The 22,959-nt window shown below is 45.3% G+C and overlaps 1 protein-coding gene and 1 non-coding gene across 7 annotated transcripts in view; both read left to right on the top strand.

Annotated features, from left to right (window-relative positions):
• Acly (ATP citrate lyase) overlaps positions 1 to 19,835 on the top strand; it is a 74,884-nt gene extending 55,049 nt beyond the window's left edge. For 3 of the 6 annotated variants that reach the window (XM_008835267.1, XM_017798711.2, XM_017798710.2), the window contains 11 exons: positions 2,526 to 2,607; positions 3,492 to 3,602; positions 8,639 to 8,766; positions 9,807 to 9,900; positions 11,877 to 12,031; positions 13,873 to 14,023; positions 14,218 to 14,361; positions 16,236 to 16,349; positions 17,167 to 17,249; positions 17,493 to 17,569; positions 18,843 to 19,835. In XM_008835267.1, coding sequence (XP_008833489.1) covers positions 2,526 to 2,607; positions 3,492 to 3,602; positions 8,639 to 8,766; positions 9,807 to 9,900; positions 11,877 to 12,031; positions 13,873 to 14,023; positions 14,218 to 14,361; positions 16,236 to 16,349; positions 17,167 to 17,249; positions 17,493 to 17,569; positions 18,843 to 18,937 — 1,234 coding nt within the window. In that variant the 3' untranslated portion in view covers positions 18,938 to 19,835. The remainder of the gene's footprint in view (positions 1 to 2,525; positions 2,608 to 3,491; positions 3,603 to 8,638; positions 8,767 to 9,806; positions 9,901 to 11,876; positions 12,032 to 13,872; positions 14,024 to 14,217; positions 14,362 to 16,235; positions 16,350 to 17,166; positions 17,250 to 17,492; positions 17,570 to 18,842) is intronic. The other 3 variants (XM_008835268.2, XM_017798708.2, XM_017798709.2) reach the window with 3 other exon arrangements.
• LOC115070713 lies at positions 12,921 to 13,051 on the top strand. The gene has a single exon (XR_003849861.1). It is a non-coding gene; the product is annotated as a small nucleolar RNA SNORA55 (small nucleolar RNA).
• Positions 19,836 to 22,959: the final 3,124 nt, after the last annotated feature.

The following is a 22,959-nucleotide window of genomic DNA, read 5'->3' as shown; positions in this document are numbered from 1 at the left end:
TTTTTTTGGTCTTTTTGAGACAGGGTCTCCCTGTAGCCCCAGCTGTCCTGGAACTCACTATGTAGACCAGGCTGGCCTTGAACTCACAGAGATCTGCCTGCCTCTGCCTCCAGAGTGTTGGGATTAAAGGCATGCGCCACCATGCCTGGCTAACCCTGCTACTTTTAAGAAGAGCCTGGAGGCCAGGGGTGTTGCCCATGACAGAAAAGGAAAGGGGGGTGAAACACTGAGCCCTAGAGGAATGTTCCTGAGACCTGGAGATTACAGACATTCCTGACTAGTCCAGAGCACAAGCCTGACCACAAATTTCAGAAAACCAGGGACCACCCTAGTGGCTTTTAACTGGTCGTTGTGTTGCTGGGTTTTGTAGTAGAGAGACGTATAGATAGGTTTTTGCCAACACCTGGATGGGCAGTCGGGGGTCCGTTCAGAGGACTAGGAGCCTTCAGCTAACATCAGAGAGTGGCCCTGATCAGAAAGCTTCAGTTGCCCTTTCGTCTTGAACGGTCCCTCGCAAAGGCACAAACCAAAAGTAAAAAGGAGGAAAAGAGAGAATGCTGATCCTCAGAGCGGGGTGGCCAAAGCTTAGCAGCCAATGTCCGTCTGTTGGAGAGTACTCACCCTTCTCCTGCACGAGGCAGAGAACCTTTCTTGAGCCCCACATTGGGTGCCAGCTGTTGTCCCCCCACTCACCCCGGCCCAAACCCTGCTGCTACTGGAAGACTGTTGGTGCACCAGCCCCCGTCACGGAAAGTCGGGGCAAGGAGAGAGACTGATGGGGCAAGAGGGGCCTCAGTGCCTCAGGTGGTGGCGGGTACAGCGGGAAGAAACACCCAGGAAACTGTCAGTGGGTAGCTTGTTTATTATGGCGGAAGCAGAGGTTTATATAGGAAAGTTTCGCGAGCAAAGACATGGGGTTGGTTTTCTGGCAGGCAGGCAGGTAGGGGTAGGGAGGGGGCTTCTAAGGCTACATGGCCTTTGTCCTGTCCTCCGGTCACATAATCTACAAGAGACCCAGTTAGGATTAAAGGATTAGAGACCTAATAGTTTTACTTGGGGGTTGCCGGGTAAGAGACCGTGTGTTTAGAACGGAGAAGGCCAGTTTCCTGCTGTCCTCACTAGGAGGGCTCTGGCCTTGTCGTGCTCTACGTTTTAGGCACTCATGACTTATCCCAACAACATTGTTATATATTAAATGTGTAAAATAAATGTCCTACCTCATAGGATCATTGAGAGGACCAAGCTGTCAATGTTTAATAAAGTGGCTAACACAAGGCCTGGCACTTAGTAGGTATTCAGTAAGTGTTAATTGTAATTAATAATAGTTATCCTCATTTTTGTTAGTGGGACCAGTGCTTAGTAGGTCATCACTAGAGTAACACAAAGCAATGTCTGGCACAGTAAATCCATAATAAATATTAGCCATTGCTATGTATTATTACTGTTATTAGTGCTGCCATCTGCTGGGGATCCAAAAGCTAATAGGAGATGGAGTCACCTTGTCTGTATCTTTGGCTCTACAAGATCATGTCAGATGGGATGCCTGTGTGAGGAAAAAACTTGCTGATGTGCTGAGTGTGGTCAGAGGGGAACCCCAGTCCTGTGATGTTCCCTGACCAAAGGCTCTTGGTTGAAGAAGTCTAGCTGTTTGTTAGACTGCCCTCTTGGAGCTGTGATGCACAGGAATGGCTACCAAGAAGCTCCCTTGGCCTTTTGTGAACTTGTAAGACATTAGAAAATAAACTATTTTTACTTGCCATCCTGGGACATAGCTTTCTATATGTATCCATCAAGAATCTGTTCTAGGTGCTAGATGTGGTGGCACATGCCTTTAATCCCAGCACTTGGGAGGCAGAGGCAAGCCTGGTCTACATAGTGAGTTCCAGGACAGCTGGGAATACAGGGAGACCCTGTCTCAAAAAGACCAAAAAAGAGAATCTGTTCTGGGACTGGGACTCAGGGATTAAGAGCACTTGCTGTTCATGCAGGGAACCCAGGTTTGGTTTCCAGCACCCACATGGTAGCAACTTTCCATAACCCATGTCTCCCCTTTCTGGCCTCCATGGATTGCATGCACATGGTATACTTACCATGCAAGCAAAACACTCCCGTAAAGTAATAATTAACTAAAGAAAAAGAATCCCTCTGCCCCATTTTGCTTATGAGAAGCTGGTTTTTTAAGTTTAACCCATGATCAGAACAGTAGAATCAGATTCTACTGTTTCTAACAAAATTGTGTTTTCTTCATTTTGGCGTTGCAGATACAATTTAAGGCTACCATGCAGGTGCTTTCTAGGGAATCTGCCCAGATGAACCACTGTGGACTTTCTATTTCACCTCTTCCCTTTCCCATCTGCTATATTTAACCATCTGCCCCTCCCATCCACCTCCATCAGCCTAGGGCTCCTATGAGTCTGCCCTGAATATAGACACCAGTGTTTCTCCTGTGTTCAAGGGTGCTCCCCATACATGTCCACATCTCCCCAAGCCACCTTCTGATTCTTCGTCCTCCCTGTTCTCAACAGGTACCCTGGCTCTACATTTATGGATCATGTGTTGCGTTACCAGGACACTCCAGGAGTCAAGATGATTGTAGTTCTTGGGGAGGTAAGTTATGTTGCAGGGAAGGGTCAGGTGCACTTTTGATGAGACTGGAGAGATGAGTCTGGTTAAGAGCTCATACTGTTCTTGCAGAGGACCTGAGTTCAGTTCCCGGTACCCATGTTGAGTGCAAGTTTAAGCATAGGGTTGAAGAGGTGGTTCATCAGTTAAGAGCCCTTGTCGCTCTTGGGGAGGACTCAGGCTCAAGTCCCAGCACCCATGTCAGGGGCTCACAACTGTCTGTAACAGCAGTTCCTGGGACTCTTACTTTTCTGGTCTCTAGACATATATGTAGTGCACATACCTATATTCAGTCACTCACACATCCACATAAAATAAATCACCTGAATTTGCCGACACGTGCTTTAATCCCAGCACTAGGGAGGCAGAGGCAGGTGGATCTCTTGCATTTGAAGCCAGCCTGGTCTACAAAGTAAGGCCCTGTCAAAAATAAAACAAAATAATCTTTGAAAAATAAATTTAAAAGTCCAAGCACTTTGGAACTGTATAGCTTAAAGAGATAGTCCTGGTAGTGTCCCTTGAGACTCTGGGGCCTCAAGTTGGCCCTGATGTCACTGAGCACCAGTGAAAGGGGGAAGCACCTGTCAGACCTGCATCAGAAAGGGGCTCCCAGGGACTCCCCTAAGAGACTCTTGCCCCTTTGGAAGTCCTTACATCTTGGTTGAATCTTCCAGTTGGAAACTAAACTCCCTGTCTGAAACTTGGTTCAAGTCTGTGTCCTCCATTTTGTAGCCAAGTTGTATTTCATAGTAGGACACTTGGTGATTTTAGTCGTATGTGATTTGGGGTAGTTTTTCCTACTGTAGATCCAGCCTGAGAATGATGGCGTCCACTAACTTGGGGCCTTTTTCTCTTTCCCTTCCTTGCAGATAGGGGGCACAGAGGAATATAAGATCTGCCGGGGCATCAAGGAGGGCCGCCTCACCAAGCCAATAGTCTGCTGGTGCATTGGAACCTGTGCCACCATGTTCTCCTCTGAGGTATGAGTGGGGCAGACCATTATTGGGCAGAAATGGAGGTGCAAAAGAGAGTATCTGAGGGGAACCGTGCGTCATCTTACAATTCTTTGAATGAACCTGTATTGTTTGCTTTGTGCTTGCAAAGCTGAACCCAAGCTCTACTCACTGGGAGCTTATCTCTGTCTGGGAGAGACACATTGGTCAAGAGGTTAAGCCTTAGATAAGGTCCTGAGTCCCTGTTTACTGTCTGTAAGAGTTAACAAAAAGAGGTTCTGACACCAGGGATTATAAGAAGGAAGAAGATATAGCCTGGGCTCAGCCTGGAAGGTCATGTTGGGGATATTGTGTGAGAGATGCTGAGGTAGAGGGAATTATTCTTGATATATTAAGATGACAGTGGGCTGGTGAGATGACTCAGTGGATAAAGGTACTTGCTGCCAAGGACCTGATGACTTGTGTTCAATCCCTGGGACCCACATGGTAGAAGGTAAAAACCGGCTCCTGCAAGTTGTCGTCTTCCCTACACACACACACACACACACACACACACACACAGGGCATGTGTGTAGCACTCCTCTCCCCAAAATTAATAATGGGGGTAAAGGACACAAAAAGATGGCTTTCTGTACAGCTGAGTGTGGTGGTACACATTTATAAAACCCTGCTTTTAGGAGACCGCGACAGGAGGATCACGAGATTGAGGTTAGATTGATGGCTGCTGAGCTTCCTAGCTGTCTTCAACTGGGGTATCATAAACCAGACATCAGGCACTGACTTCTTAAGATAATCCTCTATTTTGAAGATGGTCCATTACATGATGATAAAACTGAAGGATAAAAACTGTCAACCAGGCCGAGCCTGGTGGCGCACGCCTTTAATCCCAGCACTTGGGAGGCAGAGGCAGGCGGATCTCTGTGAGTTCAAGGCCAGCCTGGTCTACATAGTGAGTTCCAGGACAGTTGGGGCTACAGAGAGACCCTGTCTCAGAAAGACAACAACAACAACAAAAACCTGTCATCCAGTTCATTCATCAATAATTATGGAGCAGCCTGTGGGTTTCTTAATGTTGCATCAAGAGAGAGAAAACTAGGCCTTCAAGGCCTCCTGCAACAGTGCTCTTCTTGCATGGAACAGGGTCGGAAATTGAACCCAGAGCCTCACACATGCTAGGCAAGTGCTTTACCCCTGAGCTATATGCAGAGCCCAGCAGTGACACTCTTAACCCATAAACCCTAATTTTCCTGCCTACATCATAGTGGCATTTGTGTTGAGTTATAAAGGTACATCTCTGAAGAAAGGACCAGTTAGTTCCATTTCTGCATATCCTTTGGACATGAATGTAAAAGTATTTTTACACCCCCTCCCGCAAAGTGAAGTACAGTACATTGTGTGGGGGTGGGATGTCTCTCCTTCTTCCCTCTATAATCTCAGCATTTGGGAGGTAGAGATGGAAGGATCACCACAAGTTCAAGGCTTGCATGGTCTAGTGAGTTCCAGTTTAGCCAGGGGAACATAGTGAAATCCTATCTCAATAAAAAAAACAAGGGCTGGAGACATGGCTCGGTGGTTAATAGCATGCACTGTTCTTGCAGTGGACTCAGCAGGTCAGGTGGCTATCACAACTGCCTGGAACTCCAGCTTCAGGGAATCCAGTACCGTCTCCTGGCCTCCATGGGCACTCGGGACTCATGTGCACTACCCTCACACAGACACACATTCATAGACATAATTATAAAAATAAATATTTTTAAATAAAAAATGGGGAGCTGGAGCAATGCCTTGGAGGTTAAGAGCACTTAATGCTTTCCCCAAACATCCAGTTCAGTTCCCAGCATCCACATGGCAACAGACAGCCATCTACAATGCTAATTCCAAGGGATCAGATGTCCTCTTCTGGCCTTCACAGGCACTGCATATTCATGGTGAGCTTACATGCAGGCAAAACACTCATATACATAATTTTTTTTTTTTTTTGGTCTTTTTGAGACAGGGTCTCCCTGTAGCCCCAGCTGTCCCGGAACTCACTATGTAGACCAGGTTGGCCTTGCCTCTGCCACCCAAATGCTGGGATTAAAGGCGTTCCCCACCATGCCCGGCCATACTTTTTTTTTTTTTTTTAAACAAAAAGAGGGGCAAAGCCAGGCATAGTGATACACGCCTTTAATCCTAGCACTCGGGAGGCGCAGGCAGGTGAATCTCTGTGAGTCCAAGACCAGCCTGGTCTCCATAGTGAATCCAGGCCAGCTGGGGCGACAGGGAGACCCTATCTCAAAAAGACCAAAAAAAAAAGAAAAGAAAAAGAGGGCAAAACCAAAACTGGGACAATGCCCAGTTGGCAAAGTACTTGCCACTCAGTATGAGGACTTGAGTTGGTGGCCAGCACCCTCAAAAAGTCAGGTGTAGTGATGCACACCTGTAATCTCAGTGCCTAGGAGGTAGAGGCAGGCAGGTCCCTGGGGCTCACTGGCTGTTCTTGGAGAAGACCTGGGTTCAAATCCCAGCACCTACATGGCAGCTAACAACTGTCCATAACTCCAGTTCCAAGGGAACCGACAGCCTCTTCTGTCCTCCGTGGGCACTGCATAACACGTGTGCACTTAACCTACATGGAGGCAATACACATAAGATAAAAGTAATAACTAAATGAAATATTTTTTTAAAAAACTTAGGAACTAGAGTAAAAATGGGCTTGATTAAGGTGGATTTTTTAAAGATTTTATTTTTATTTTACATATATGAGTGTTTTGTTTGCATGTATGTAAGTGTACCATGTGCTTGCAGTGCCCACGGAGGCCAGAAGAACATGTCAGATCCTTTGGAACTGGAGTTATAGACAGTTGTTAGCTACTTTGTGTGCTGGGAACTGAATGGGGTCCTCAGCCGGTGTTCCTAACTAACTGCTAAGCCATCTCTCTAGCCCCCAAGGTAGCATTTTTTTTTTTACAAGTATGATTCTCAAAACAGCAGTTCTTAAAGCAAAAACTGAACCAATCAGATTAACGGGAGCTTCTCTAATTTAGGAACATACTGTGTGATCTTTTCCCTTTTTAAGAATTTAGGTTTTACTTTTGAGAAATTGCATAAAAACTTTTCTAGCTAGGAGTGTGATGGTACATACAGGAGGCTGCGGCAGGAGGATTGTTTGAGCCCAGGAATTCAAGGCCAGCCTGCTCAATTTAGCAAGATCCCTCCCACAAAAATCTTGTTTAAGCTGGGTTTGTTGGCACACTCTTGAGGCAGAAGTAGGTAGATCTCTGAGATTGAGGCCATCCTGGGCTACACAGTGAGATCCTGCCTCAAAAACAACAAGACATGAGCGGGAGAGATGGCTCAGCAGCTAAGTGCAGGGGCTGCTCTTGTAGGGCCTCATGTTCCTCATCCATATGGCAGCTAACAACCATCCATAATTCCAGTTCGAAGGGATCCAAAGCCCTCTGTTGGCATCCTCCTTGGCACTGCACAACATAGTTTCACTTACATGCAGACGAAATACTCATAAATGCACATAAAATAAAAATAAATAAACCAAAAAAAGGTCTTGTTTAACTTCTCAAACCCAGAGTTTCTGAGTATAGACTCTGTCCTTCCCACCCATCCACCCAGGCAGATGGATGGAATCTACAAAGAAGGCATTGTTAATTTTCTCAACAAACCTCATCAGTAAAGGCCCTTTTGTTTGTTTAAATGTGCAAAAACACAGACTTAGGCCAAAATCGCCTGGGTTCAAATGCTATCACATACTGCCCGTGTGAACTTGGGCAAGTTACTTAAACCTCTTTTAAGAGATAGCCACCAGGGGCTGGAGAGATGGCTCAGGGGTTCAGAATACTGGCTGTTCTTGCAAAAGACCTGGGTTTGAATCCCAGCACCCACATGGCAGCTAACAACTGTCCGTAACTCCAGCTCCAGAGGATCCAACAGCCTCTTCTGTCCTCTGCCAGCATTGCACAACATGGGTGGACTTACCTACATGCAGGCAATACACACATACACATAAAGTAAAAAATAATAAACTAGCCAGGCATGGTGGCGCCTACATAGTGAGTTCCAGGACAGCTGGGGCTACAGGGAGACCCTGTCTAAATAAGACCAATAATAATAATAATAATAATAATAATAATAATAATAAACTAAAATATTGTTTAAAAAAAGAGATAGCTTCCAGAACATTGGATGAGTGGTGCTCTTAGGAAGGGCTTGATGGTGATCAGTGAGACAGGTCTCACCATACATAGCTGGCCTAGAACTCACCATATAGATCAAGCTGGCCTGACTCTTACAGAGATCCACCTTTCTCTGCCTCCTGAGTGCTGGCATTAAAGGTGTGTGCTACCATGCCCGGCTAATATGTGTGTGTGTGTGTGTGTGTGCGTGCACATAGTGCAAGCACCTGCAGAGGCCAGAAGCATCAAATCCCCTGGAGCTGGAGTTATACATGGTTTCGTCCTCTGAAAAGGCGGTATATGTTCTCTAAGAACACCTTTTCTGATTTTTTAATTTTTTATTATTGTATGTGTGTGCATGCACACACTCACTTGTGCATATACAAATATATGCCACAACATGGTGGTGCACATATGGAAATCAGAGGACAACTTTGGAGTTGGTTCTCTCCCACCTTAATATGGGTTCTGGGTATCAATTATAGATATTTTATAAAAATTGTGTGGTAAGCAGTTTGATCATGTCTGTGAGCTCAGCTTAGCTCAAGGTTGCAACCTCACTCTTCATGTATTGCTGAACACTAACCCTGCCTCCCAGCTCCCTGACCGCTGGCCTGAGGGATACCAAGCATGGCCCATGTGAGGAAGGTGATCTGGTGGTTGGGTTGACTGGCCTTGTATCTTGACTTCAGTACATGTTATCTGTGTGACCTCTAGTAAGCTCCTGAATTTCTCCTGGCCTCAGTTTCCACATCTGTGGTATGGGTAGTCATCTATCCTGCCTATCCAGTGAGCATACTAAAGGCCTGTGGTCAGTGCTGATGTTTCCCAGGATCTCTTGTTCTGCCCTGGAGGATTAGCAAGCCTAGTAAAGCTGCTGTCCTTGCCTTCCAGGTCCAGTTTGGCCATGCCGGAGCTTGTGCCAACCAGGCTTCTGAAACTGCAGTAGCCAAGAACCAGGCCTTGAAGGAGGCAGGGGTATTTGTGCCCCGAAGCTTTGATGAACTTGGAGAAATCATCCAGTAAGGAGCGGAGGGATGTGGCTTCCCTGCCCTCTCCAGCCCCTCCTGAGGACAGCAGGCCTCTAAGCACAGGGGCATCCACGCACTAGATGGGAAACACCTTTCTCTCGGGCTCTGTTCTGTTTTTGCCTTTTGTTTGTTTGTTTGTTTGGGTGCTAGGATTAAAGGTGTGTGCCACCACGCCCAGCTGTTTGTTTTTTAAAACAGGAACTCTCTCTAGTCCCAGATGGCTTGGAACTCAATATATAGACCAGGCTGGCCTCAGTCTCACAGAGATCTGCCTGCCTCTGCCACTTGGGTGCTTGGATTAAAAGTGTGTGCCACCATGCCTAGCCTTGGCTTTTGTTTTAATTTGGTGGCAAAAGCAGCAGGTCCAAGCCAATCAGGCTGCTGTTAAAACCCATTTGGTCTCTGAGCCTACCTTCTTGGCTAGGTGCTGGCGACATAAATGAGACCTGGACATGGCGTGTTTAGAAAGTGTCACCTAGGGCTGGAGAGATGGCTCAGTGGTTAAGAGCACTGACTGCTCTTGCAGAGGACCCAGGTTCGATTCCCAGCACCCACATGGCGGCTATGAACCATCCTTAACTCCAATTCCAAGGGAATCCGAAGCCCTCTTCTGACCTCTGTAGCATTGCACGACATAGGTGCACTCACACACATGCAGGCGATACACTCATACACATAAAATAAAAATGATACATAAAATGTTTAAAATAGAAAAGAAAGTGTCACCTAAAGTAGCCTCTGATTGATAAGAGTTATTGGATGTTCTCTTTTTGTCCCTCTACCTGCCTTGGCTACTCTTGTCTGTCCTTCCATGGTCCCCAGATTCAGCTTTCTATCAAGCCCCATCCAGAGAAGGGGACTTCAGCTTGGGGCAAGGTCAGTCAGGGCCACAGCTTGTTTTCATTTAGCTTTTGGAATCCAACTGGTAAGAGCAGGCCACTGACAGCTGAAGAAGCCTGTAGCGCTTGAGGCAGAGCCTAGAATAATAATATCCACGTGAACAATAGCATCTGCCTCTCCCATCCCCCCAGGTCTGTGTATGAAGATCTTGTCGCCAAAGGAGCCATTGTACCTGCTCAGGAAGTTCCACCTCCAACAGTGCCCATGGACTACTCCTGGGCCAGGGTAGGTGCTGCGGGTGACCCTGGAAATATGGGCAAGGGAGACTTGGAGGGTTGAGGTAGTCAGCTTTGTGTTGGTTTGCTTTGAACTCCTGGAAACTGAGTCCCCTTCCCAGTCAGGCTTCTCCAAGGGCACTGGAAAGCTTTGTGATGGACTCTGCACTGTGTGCTGCAGCCCATGAAATGAAACTGGGGCAGATGTAGTTTGTATGTGTATATCTTCATCTTCTCACTAAGGAGTTTGAAGGATGACGTAGAAAGTACTCTGCCTAATTTTCTGTGGAACGTAGTTATAGAGCTAATCTTTCTTCTTGGGGGCTGGTATTTTTTAGTTAGGGACTTTGTAACCCAGACCTGCTACAAACTTAAAAGCTTCCTGCCTCAACCTCTCAACTGCTAGGATTACAAAACTGTGCCTCACATCCACAAGCTAGTATTCTTGATATGCAAGAGGCCTTGGACATCAATGCTAAAAGACCCAGTGACCCCATTAGGTCACAGTGGGTAGGAAATGACCTTTTAGCATAAAAAATGTTGATCCTCACTCACAAGAAGAAGAACCAAGTAAAATACGATACTGATCCCCGTAAGGTCAGTGGAGGCAAAACTATGTAATATTTGGTGTCTGTTCAGGTTTGAGAAAAATGATGTTTGCTCAATGTTGAGACTTTTCTGACAAACACTTGACTCTCAGTGCAATTTTCAAGTGTTCATAAAATGAATGAATGAATGAATGAGTAAATAAGGCAAGGCGTGGTGGTGTACATCTTTAATCCCAGAATCCAAGAGGGCAGAGACAGTTGGAGCTCTGTGAGTTCCAGGCCAGCCTGGTCTACACAACAATTCCAGGCAGGCCGGCTAGGGCACATAGTGAGACCTGTCTCAAAATTAACTAACTAAATAAATAAATAAATAAAATAAATGAAATAAACAAATAAAAATAAGTAAGTGTTCATACTCAGTTGGTAAATCAATTGCTGGAGTAATCGTCTGGTATACACAGAACCTGGGTTTAGTCCCCATTATTATTTAAACTGTGTATCTTAGGGCACACCTTTAATCACAGACATCTCTGTGAGTTCAAGACCAGCATGGTCTACATAGTAAGTTCCAAGGCTATAATGACACCTTATGGCCCATCGACTTCATATCTAGAAAGCTGCTTCTGAGAAATGCCTTCATATAACACACAAAGGAATATATCCAAGACTTTTATTCAGTTCATGTTTATCATAGGAGATTATCAGTGGATTGTGCTATTATGATGAGGTAACAAAGCAGTTAAAAGGAGTTACCTAGATTTATGCATGTATAGAATTAATAGAACTCAGATTCGCTAAGTAATGGGCATGTTATGGACAGTCAATAGATCATTAATGATTATGAAAAACATGCAGAACCTGTTCACTTTCTATAAGTGTGTATGTAAATAAAAGTAGAGGAAGATCTAAGCCAGGTGTGGTGGGACACGAGGCAGGTGAATCTCTGTGAGCGTGAGGCCAGCCTGGTCTACATAGTGAGTACCAGGTCAGTTGGGGCTACAGGGAGACCCTGTCTCAAAAAGACCAGAAAGGAAGATCTGGAATGGTATCTTTTAAACTACCAAAGCAAGAAACAAGGTTAGAGTTGAAGAGCTATATAACCTATCTGCCCTGCTTTTAATTATTGTTGTTGTTGTTGTTTGAGACAGGGTCTGCTACTTTATTTTATATAACTGGGGCTGGTGGCATATGCCTTCAATCCCACCACTCAAGATACAGAGGCAAGGCAATCTCTCTGTGAGTTTGAGCCCATCCTGAAAGTCAAAAGGGCCTTTCTACTTGTTTTTTTGAAAGGTCTTTATCTGGAAATTGTTGCTTGGCCCTCAGACTAGCAAGATGTTACAGGGACAGTGTAGTTCTGAGAGCACAGACAGCAAGCTGTCTTAAAAAACATCTTTGGTCCCCATGTCCCCATGTGTTTCTCCCCTTGTCTGCTCAGGAACTGGGTTTGATCCGCAAGCCTGCCTCGTTCATGACCAGCATCTGTGATGAGCGAGGACAGGAGCTCATCTATGCAGGCATGCCCATCACAGAGGTCTTCAAGGAGGAGATGGGCATTGGCGGGGTCCTTGGCCTCCTCTGGTTCCAGAGAAGGTGAGACATGGAAAAAATGGATGGTAGGGCACTGGGCTCAGTCTGTGGCCTTCCCCTGACAAAGGAGTTGGAAGGGGAAGACTGAGGAGTGTGTCTGGCCTCAGTCATATGGTCACAGGCCAACTGAAAGGAAAGAGAGTACAGAAAGGTTACTGTAAACCAAGAAAATGAAAACAGTGACCTCATTAGAGGTCTGGGAATAGCTGTTTCCCTTGGGAGCTTCTAAAGAAATAGGATGGTAACAGCAGACCTCTCAGGGTAAACTGGAGAGGTCTGGACAGAAGTGAGCTTTAACAGTGGGCATAGATGTAGGTATTTTCTCTTGACCAATTTGTGTCTCATCAGCCTGAATTTTAAGACACTTGTTTTTCCATCACTCCTAAGGTTAGCCTTCCTCTGAAACTGAGAGCTGGGCAAGACAGCCAGTATGTGGTTACACAGCACTGGACAGATTGCTGGGTCAGAGCCTTGGGGTCTGTCAGGTAGATCCTGCAGTGGTAGATGTGGCCATGCTCCAGGCCCTTCCTGGACAGACTTCATATGGTATAGCGTTTGAGCAGGTTTCTTTGTCTACTTTCGCCTCCCCCATCTCCAGACTTGGCTTCTGATTATTAGTGGGAGACTGAATGCTTCAGGAGGTATTAGGTGTTTCCCCATATCCCCTCTGTCTAGCAGGCACATCCTGTTGTAGAAACTCACACTGACAATTGGAGCTTCTTAAAGTTTCTCAATTGCTGACTCCTTCTACCCAGGAAGTGTTGGTTAGTCCAGTTATATTGGTCTGTAAAACATGTGTACAGATCAAACGTGCAGATAAAGAATCATGAATTTATTATAAAATAGTTCTGTTGTATGTATAATTTTAGCATTTATTAAAGACAAAAGCACAGGACTTGAATCTTTCCCAGGCCTGCTGCCTGGTGCTGGTCTGGGAACAGAAAGTGCTATACTGAGCAGAGGCTATCCAGATGAGTTGTTTCCCATTTGTCTTGGACCTGTCTCTACAGCTCTGCCACATTGCTTCCTTGAGAATGAGGGTATTTCAGAGATTTTGGAGCTGGGGTTAGGAACTAGGAGCAAAAGGGAGTGGAATAAAAAGATACATCTGGACCCAGTGCTTCCTGCTGGCCTCTTCATGAACATGCATACCCAAATGCACACAAAGAGAATTTAGTATTAGCTGAATATTTGATACTAACAGGACACAGAGCATCTTTAAGCTTTTCAGAGCTGATCAGTATTTTGACTTTATGATTGCCAATACTGAAAATACCACTTTACATAAATACATAGTACCAAATAACCAAAGTATGTTTAGGACTACTTCAGGAATTACTACAAATTCTTTCTCAATCCCAACTCAAAGCTCAATTAACAACTTTATGAAGCTCGAATGGTAATATTTAAAAAGTCAAAAATTTTGGGCTAGGACGATGGCTCGGTGCCTAAGAGCATGTTCTGCTCTTCCAGAGACCTCAGCACTCACATTAGATGGCTCGCAACCAACCACTTATAATTGAAGCTCGGAATCTGAAGCCTCTGGCCTCCAAAGGCCCCTGCACTGGTGTACACATAACCCCCCCCACCCAGTCAATCAATCTAAAGCCAAACATTTTGATACAGTAAATGGTCCTGCTCCTGCTGACCCTTAAAAGCAGTATTTAGTAATTCCAGAGCTTCTCAGGAATCAGGAGGAACTTGGGTTGGGAAGTAGCTACTCTCCTGAATTTGAGCGACTTGTTCAGGGATGTGGGAAAAAGGAGGAGTGTGGTCTTGTCACCATGGCTCCTGGCCTTTGTTCTAACTCCTCTCTCCCTGCACCACTATGCACCTTCCTCTAGGTTACCCAAATACTCCTGCCAGTTTATTGAGATGTGTCTGATGGTGACAGCGGATCATGGACCAGCTGTCTCTGGAGCCCATAACACCATCATCTGTGCTCGGGCTGGAAAGGACCTGGTCTCCAGCCTCACGTCAGGGCTGCTCACTATTGTAAGTCCGGCCTTCCTGGGAGGTGGCAGTGGGAGCACTGGACTTTGGCATCCTGCTACCTAAGTGCAACGGGCTCCTTCTAGGAACCCCTGGCTGTAAAACCCTGAGCCCCATATTTGGGGCATCTTGGGTTAATTTTCAGAGCTAGAAAAACCATCACAGCTCTAGGCATTGTGGGCTTGTTTCTCCTACAGGGGGACCGGTTCGGGGGTGCCTTGGATGCAGCAGCCAAGATGTTCAGTAAAGCCTTTGACAGTGGCATTATCCCCATGGAGTTTGTGAACAAGATGAAGAAGGAAGGAAAACTGATTATGGGCATTGGCCACCGAGTGAAATCGGTAAATGGTTGCTCTCTGTAAGAGGGGAGGCTCTGAATAATGGGCACTGATGAGAGATTGTCGATTTGAGTTAGAAACATTCAAGCTCTTGACTCCAATATGCAGCTTGGGACATGCAGACAGTTGCCAAATATGAGGTGGCTAGATTTCCCTGGTCGTAATACAGATTGTCCTATGAGGGTTCAGTTCGTTCAACTTTGACTTTCCAAGTGGACTTTATAGGAGAAAGAACTAAGATGGGGTGGAGGAAACACGTTGGTTACCTTACACCAGACAGCACCTGATGCTACACAGGGCTCTGCCTGTCACAGACAAAGTTTATTTCCTACTCATTGCACATCTGCAATGGGTTGACTGCAGTTCTGTTCTGTCATCTCTGCTGAGCAGCACTTATCCAGGTGTGTTGATTTGATGTTGGAATGAAAACCCCAATGGCAGTACTATGAGGAGGCTCTTAAACACTTGCCCACCAAGTTATGGTTCACTTGGCACTCATTTTTTAATTACATTTATTTATTCTTTGTGCATGCACACATGTATGTATGGTACTACAGGTTTGGAGGTCAGAGGACAACCTGTAGGGGTCATTTCTCTCCTTCCACTATATGGATCCCAGGGCTGGAACTCGGGTTTTCAGATTTGGCAGCAGGTTCCTTTACCCTCTGAGCTATTGCTCTGGCCCCTCACATATCACATTTCATTGGCCAAAGCAAGCCAGATAGTTACACCTGCTATCCTTGGTGTAGTAGAATGGTAATATTAGGGCGACCCCAATTGTGATAGTCCCGTAGGGAAAGATAGTATTTTAAACAGCTAGTGCAGCCCTGGGTAGAGGTGACCGTTGTCTGTATGGCCTGGTGGCAGATCCTGTCAGATCACTAGTGTTCGCATTTATGGTCTTTCTGAGTCATCTCATTCCCTCACACAGGTATGGGTCTCTTAACAGATAGTTAACGTCATCAGATTTTGGGGATACATTGCTGCCGAATTTACAGTGTATGCTTATTTAGTGCAGAACTTTGTTATACTTTTAGATGACAGAGCTAATAATGGGCAGCTTGGCTTGGTGATCCAAGACTTTGAGTAGAGAGTGGCTGAATCCAGCCCCTGCTGCCTCACACAACAGACAGTGACTAACCTCTGAACCTAGGGGGTGGGAGTATGGGTTAGTTCCTTCCACCTAGTATAAAAGTGATTACCTGGGACTGGAGAGATTGCTCAGCAGTTAAGAACACTGGTTTTCTTGCAGAAAACCCGGGTTTGAATCCCAGGACCCATATGGCAGCTAACATAACTCCAGTTCCAGGGGATCCGACAGCCTCTTCTGTCCTCCTCGGGCATTGCACATCACGGGTGCACTAGTACCTACATACAGGCAATACACACATACACATAAAATAAATAAATAAAGCGATTACTTAAGGGCTGGAAAGATGGGTTGGTGATTAAGAGCACTTGCAGAGGACCCGGGTTCAGTTCCCGGATCCACATAAGGCAGCTTACAACCATCTTTATTTTCAGGATCCATCACCCTCTTCTGGCCCTCAGAAGCACCAGACACATGAGTGGTGCACACACATACATGCAGGCAAATACTCATACACATAAATGCACATAAAATTTTTAAGATGAGAGAAAGATTACCTACAGAGGTTGTTTTGAGGTCCAAGTGAGACGTGAGAGAACTTGAAAATCCTCCAGCCTCCCAGCACTGTCCCTATTGGTCCTACATAGAATTTTACACATGGGTCAGGTGCCTGTGTTAGCTCCAGGATAAGACACATACAGCTCTGTGCACTTATGACACAAGTACAAACACATCCCTTGGCTGCTGTGTCTGAGTGAGTTTTTCTGTAACTTTGGATCTTTTTTAGATAAACAACCCAGACATGCGAGTGCAGATCCTCAAAGACTTCGTCAAGCAGCACTTCCCAGCTACCCCACTGCTGGATTACGCCCTGGAAGTGGAGAAGATTACCACCTCAAAGGTACCAAAGGAAGAATTCCCTAGTCACAATTTCGGGTGGATTTCTTCCTTGACATCGGATACAGCCTGATTGTAGAGTTAAAATCAAACTGGGGCCGGGGTGTTTTGTTTTGTGTTTTCTTTTATGTTTTGCTTTGTTTTATTTTGTTTTGTTTTGTGAGACAAGGACTCAGCACAGGCTGGCTATGAAATCACTATGTAGTCATGGATGACTTTATCTCCCATGCCCTGTTCAAAAGGGAAATTTTATTTATTTTTGAGGCATGGTCTTACTATGTAGCCCTGGCTGGCCTGGAACTTGCCCTGTAAACCAGGCTGGCCTCAAACTCACTTGAGATCCACCTGCCTCTGACTCCCAAGTACTGGGGTTAAAGGTGTGTGCCACCCACACCCATTGGGAAATTTTTAGTGTCAAAATTGATAGTAACTGTGTTAGGTGGCTTTACTTTGCTGTGACAAGTACCTGACAGAAACAGCTTAAAAGGTGGAGGGACTTACTTTGCTCAGTGGAAGAGGTTTCAGCCTGATGGCAGGGATGGCCCAGCAGGACAGAGCAACGCACATCATCACAGCCGGGAAGCAGAGAGATGCTTGTGCTAGCCCCCTTCTTTCTTGGGCTCCTAACCCATGGGCTGGTGCTCCCATTCGGAACAGTCCCCTCCCCTTAGTTAAGAAGCTCTCACAGACACACCCAGAGCTGAGCATTGCTAATTTCCTAGGAGCTTTCAGGCTAATCAAGTTGACAAATACAAGTAGTAACAGTGGGAAAATCGGGGAGACAGAGAGAGATAATAAGAATGAATTTCTTGCCTTCCCAGAAGCCAAATCTTATCCTGAATGTGGATGGTTTCATTGGAGTTGCATTTGTGGACATGCTTAGGAACTGTGGATCCTTTACCAGGTGAGCGTTACAGCCCTTTCTTGATTCAGCCTCATTGATTTTTGTTGCTGTTTCCTCCCGACTGTAAGGGATCTAGAAGGTTTGGAGAGAAAGAAAAAACCAAAAGTTGCTCTAACCCTACCACCCACAGTACCCCTCTTTTTTCCACCTTGAAACTCCAGCGCTCCCCTGGCAGCAGTACTGTGTGTTGGAAGGAGGGTCACGTGAGTCATTTTAAAACTGTAAGTTGTCTGTGTGTTATAGGGAGGAAGCTGATGAATACGTTGACATTGGAGCCCTCAATGGCATCTTTGTGCTGGGAAGAAGCATGGGCTTCATTGGTGAGTTGGCTGCTGTTTTGAGGTGGTTTGTTGTTGCTTTTCTTCTTTTCTAACCCTAACCACTTCCCCTGTGTGAAGTTTCCACCACAGATGTCACATTTTTGTAATCATCATTCTCTTTTCTTTTAAAAAAAATTGACAGGCATGGTGGCGCATGCCTTTAATCCCAGCACTTGGGAGGCAGAGGTGGGTGGATCTCTGTGAGTTCAAGGCCAGCCTGGTCTACATAGTGAGTTCCAGGACAGCTGGGACTATAGGGAGACCCTGTCTCAAAAAGACATAAAAAAAACAAAAAAAAAAAACATTATTATGGGGTTGGGGGTGTGTGCTTGCCATGGTATGCATGTAGAGAGTTGAGTCATTATTTCTTTATATTCATTTATCTTAAATTTTATGTGTATGAGTGTTTTACCTGCTTAAGTGTACCCATCTCATGCAATGCCCACAGAGATCAGAAGAGGATGTCAGATTCCTTGGGAACTGACCCTAAATCTTCTGCAAGAGCAGCCACCTCCTAACCACTGAGCCATCTCTCCAGCCCCCTTTTATATATTTTTTAAAGATTTATTTATTTTATGTGTATGAATGGTTGGCCTATATGTATGTAAGTGTAACATGTGAGTGCACAGTAGGATCCCTTGGAACTAGAATCACAGATGGTTATGAGTTGCCATGTAAGTGCTGGGAACTGAACCTGGGTCCTCTACAAGAGCACCTAGTGAGTGCTCTTAACCGCTGAACCATCTTTCCAGCCCCCCTGAATTGTCATTCCTTTTTTTTTTTTTTTTTTGGTTTTTTTGAGACAGGGTCTCCCTGTAGCCCCAGCTGCCTGGAACTCACTATGTAGACCAAGCTGGCTTTGAACCCACGGAGACACAGAGATCCACCTGCCTGTGTCTCTGTCTCCCAAGTGCTGGGACTACAGGCGTGTGCCACCACACCCAGCTGAGTTGTCATTCTTAATCCTTTAACTTTCCCTTGCTAGTTTAGAAAAGCAGAATTAAGTCCAAGTCTGATTAACTTACCTATGGAATGGATCTAGATTTCCTGCCTCATGTCTTTTGATCATGTGTGTGTGTGTGTGTGTGTGTGTGTGTGTGTGTGTGTTGTCTTATGGGTTTATTATTCATTCTCCACTGTTCCCCCTTGCCCTGTACTGAGCGTCAAAGCCAGGGAGGACTTCATGCATACTTGGCGGCTCCTTCCACAGAGCTACAGCCCCAGCTGCCGGCAGTTTCCCTCCTCATCCTGTACCTTTCACTGCTCGTTTTAGGGCACTATCTTGATCAGAAGAGGCTGAAACAGGGGCTCTATCGTCATCCATGGGATGATATCTCCTATGTTCTTCCGGAACACATGAGCATGTAAGTGAGCCAGGAACCCACTGCAGAAGAGGGAAGCCAAGAACTCCTTCCTGGGTGATAGCGTGCAGACAGCTGGCAGTGGAGTCCATTGCAGGACTGGGCCTGGAACCGAAGTAGCCACTGATGTGCCAGCATGGAAGACCAGTACCCACTCAGTCCACACAAAGAAGTTTAGTATTTTTTTTATAAGCATAGAAATAAAAAACCCAAGCCGATTCTTATGACATTTGCTCTGCTCCCCGCTGTATTTATATATGGAAGCATCTAAGTACTGTCAGAATAGTGTTCCTCCTTGTAGGGTGTATGATGTTGCTTTCTCTTTCTAATTAGTTAAAAATGTTTTTTCCCCCTCAGAGGAAGGGAATGAAACTTTTAAGACTTAAGAGACTATCCTTTAAAGGCCCTACTGACATGTTTTTTTTTTTCCACTTCCGTTCATCCTCTCATACAACATGAAGAACATTGTATTAATCTGATTTTTAAAGATCTTTTTTCTATGTTCTGTGTTGAGGGTTTATTTAGTATCCCATTGAAATGTTCTGTGTTACAGATCAATGTCTGCTTATGTCAGGGGGGTAGAGGGGTGGGACCATTGCATCCTTAGCTATTGTCATACATACCTGGAGTAATAATTTAAAATGTAAAGTTGTAACATACATGTGTTTAAAATGGAAGGGCAAAGCAAAAAGCTGTGAACTGTTTTGTGTCTTATGTGCTCTGTATTTATGCAGCTGACTTGTCTGTTACTAAAATGTGGGTCCAAAGACTCATCTCTAGCTGTTTTGCATCTATAACCCACAAAGAGTCTGGGCAGCTGCCACCTCTGTCTCTTCTCTGTATTATCATGTTTGGTTTAAATAAACTATATAGTAACAATGAAGGCCTATTGCCATTTCAGGTCATCCACAGTGTCTGTATTTCTTTGAGTATTTTTTGTTTTGGGTTTTTAAATTTTTTTATTTTTTTGAGTCAGGATCTCCCTATAGCCTGGAACTCACTTATGTAGACAGGCTGACCTTGATCTTAAATCCATCTGCCTCTGCCTCCATGGTGCTGGTATCAAAGGCCTGTGGTACCACACCCAGTTTAAGTGTTTAAAAATATTCCTCCACCTCTTGAAAAGAAAAATAGAATTAAAACACTATCTCAAAAAAGAATATGAAAACCTGAGCTGGAGAAATGGCTCAGTGGTTAAGAGCATGTACTGCTCTTCCAGAGGAACCGAATTCAAGTCCCGGCAACCATGTCAGATGGCTCACAACTGCCTGTGACTCCAGTTCCTAGGGGATATGCCAACTCTGGCTTCTGTGAGCACCTGCACTCATGTGCATAGGCACACACACACACACACACACACACACACACACACACATATATAATTAGAGTAAATCTTTTTTTATATTTTGAGGCAGAGTCTCCCTGTAGCCCCAGTTGGCCTGGAACCTGCTATGCGGACCAGGCTAGCCTCACAGAGATCTGCCTGCCTCTGCCTCCAAGAAAAATGCATTCCTAAATTGTACCTCCCCTTTTCTCAGTGGATGGTAACCAAGGCTCTACCCACGTTCTGAAGCCAAAAGCTGGGAAGTCACTCTTCTCCACTGGGTTCCAAGTCCTGCTGATTTACCCTTGACCTGCCTGCCCTCTGATCTGTCCATCTGCTTTACCAGATGGTGCCTTTATTTCCTTTTCTGTCCCCATACAAGCCATCCTCCATACTGACACCAGTGCTACTTTAAAAAATCAAGTTGAAGGTTGGAGAGACAGCTCACTGAGTAAGGGTGCTTGCCACCAAGCCCACAACCTAAGTTTGATCTCTAGGACTCACATGGTGGAAGTGACTTCCACAAGTTCTCTGACTTTCACAGGCACACCAGGGCCCTCACGCACTCACACACCCACACACCTACACACAGATGTAAAAATAAAATCAAATTGAGCCACTCCCTTTCTTAAAATGCAAAAGTGGCTCTTACTCTTTTTTATCTAGTACATATGAAATAGCAATTATGCAGCAAACATTTGATTCAGCATTACCTCATTTAATCCCAGAATCTTCCAAAGTAGGCAATATTCATGTTTTTATAAAGTAATTCAGATATATGTTTTTTAATTTTTTATTGAATTTTTGTGTATTTCATATAGAACATTTTAATCAACTTTAATACCCTTTCCCCATCGGCCCCACCCATAGCACCCCCACTGGAGTTCATACATTGTCATTTGTCATTTTTGGGGGGGCGGGGTTGGTCTTTTTGAGACAAGGTTTCCCTGTAGCTCCAGCTGGCCTGGAATTCACTACGTAGAACAGGCTGGCCTTGAACTCACAGAGATCCACCTGCCTTTGCTGGGATTAAAGGCATGGGCCACTACACCCAGCCACATTCTGTCATTTGAGTTAAGACCTATCATGTAAAGTTAGTGTCCCCACACGTCCCTCACTATAAATTCATCCACTGAAGTCTAGTCAACCTGTCGAGAGTCCCTCCCTTTAAGAAGATCAGCTCTTCCTCACCCAGTAGTAATCAACTGCCAATAATTCTTCCACTAAGTTTGGGGCCTGCTGTCCATTTCCACAGTTCTGTGCTGGGTTTTTGTCTGCTTGAGTTTGCTTAGGTCAGTTCATATATTTCTGAAGGTCTGTTTATTTTTATGTGTATGAGTGTTTTGCCTTGTACACATAAATGTATGTATGTGCATGCAGGTAGGGAGAGGCACTGGATATCCTGGAACTGGAGATACAGGCAGTTGTAAGCTGCCATGTGGGTGCTGAGAACGAATCTGGGTTCCCTGCAAGAACAGCAAGTACTCTTAACCATTGAGCCCTGTCTCTCCAGCCCAGCTCTTGATTCAGAGATAAGAAGTCACTTCTTCACCTTCATCCACTTAGCTGAGGATTAGTTTGGAGAGTCTAGCCCAGGCTGACCTACTGGAAATGGTCCTGCCTGCTGGGATTACAGGTTGTGTGCTACCATACCCAACTGAGACTCAAAAATCTTAAGTCTTTTAATATCCCTTTAAAAATATTTTTCTGGCTGGGTGTGGTGGTGCATACCTTTAATCTCAGTACTTGGGAGGCAGAGGCAGGCTGATTTCTGAGTTCGAGGCCAGCCTGGTCTCCATAGCAAGTTCCAGGCCAGCTGGGGCTAAGGGAGATTCTGTCTAAATGAATATATATATATATATATATATATATAGTTTGGTTTTTTTGGGGGGGGGTCTGGAGAGATGGTTCAATGGTCAAGAGCACTTGCTGCTCTATCATGAGATCCAGAGTCCCCCTGTCAATTCCCAAATGCTTGTACTCCAGCTCTAAGGGATCTGACACCCTCTTCTGGTCTCCATGGGCATCCATACACATGTGCAGATATACTAACAGACACATGTACGCACATGCATATAATAAAAATGAATCTTTTGTGTGCATGAATGTTTTGCCTGTATGTGAGCACACCTGTGCATGCAATGCCCTCCGAGGCTAGAAGAGGGCACCAGAGCCCCTGGAACTGGAGTTAGAGGCCAGTTGTTAGCCACCATGTGGGTGCTGGGAACAAAACCAGGGTCTTCTGCAGTCAATGCTCTTATCTGCTGAGCTGGCTCTCCTGCCCCCCTCCCAATATATCTTTAAGAATTTTTTTTTCTGTGAACCAGAAAGATGGCTCATTGGGTAAAGGCATTTGCTGCCAATCCTGACTACCTAAGTTGATTCCCCAGACCCACATGGTGGAAGGAGAGAACTGACACCAGCAAGTCACTGTGACATGAGTGCACACACTAATTTTAGAAACTAAATTGGGGAGGGAGATGGCTCAGCAGATAGAGGTGCCTGCCACCAAGCCTGATGACCAGAGTTCCATTCTCTGAACCCACATGGTGGAAGGAGAGAACCAACTTTCTCAAATTGTCCTCTGATCTCCACACCAAGTGCCCACACACAAAATAAATAATTGTAACAAAAAGTTTTTCTCCAAGGCTATTTATTTGGTGCTGGGATGCTTAAAATCCTAAGACAACTTAACATAGTTAATG

This window comes from Nannospalax galili, unplaced genomic scaffold (genome assembly GCF_000622305.1).
Source record: "Nannospalax galili isolate Female #2095 unplaced genomic scaffold, S.galili_v1.0 scaffold137, whole genome shotgun sequence".
Lineage (NCBI taxonomy): Eukaryota > Metazoa > Chordata > Mammalia > Rodentia > Spalacidae > Nannospalax > Nannospalax galili.
Note: the sequence above shows the minus strand (reverse complement) of the source record. Positions and strands in the feature narration are given on the sequence as shown.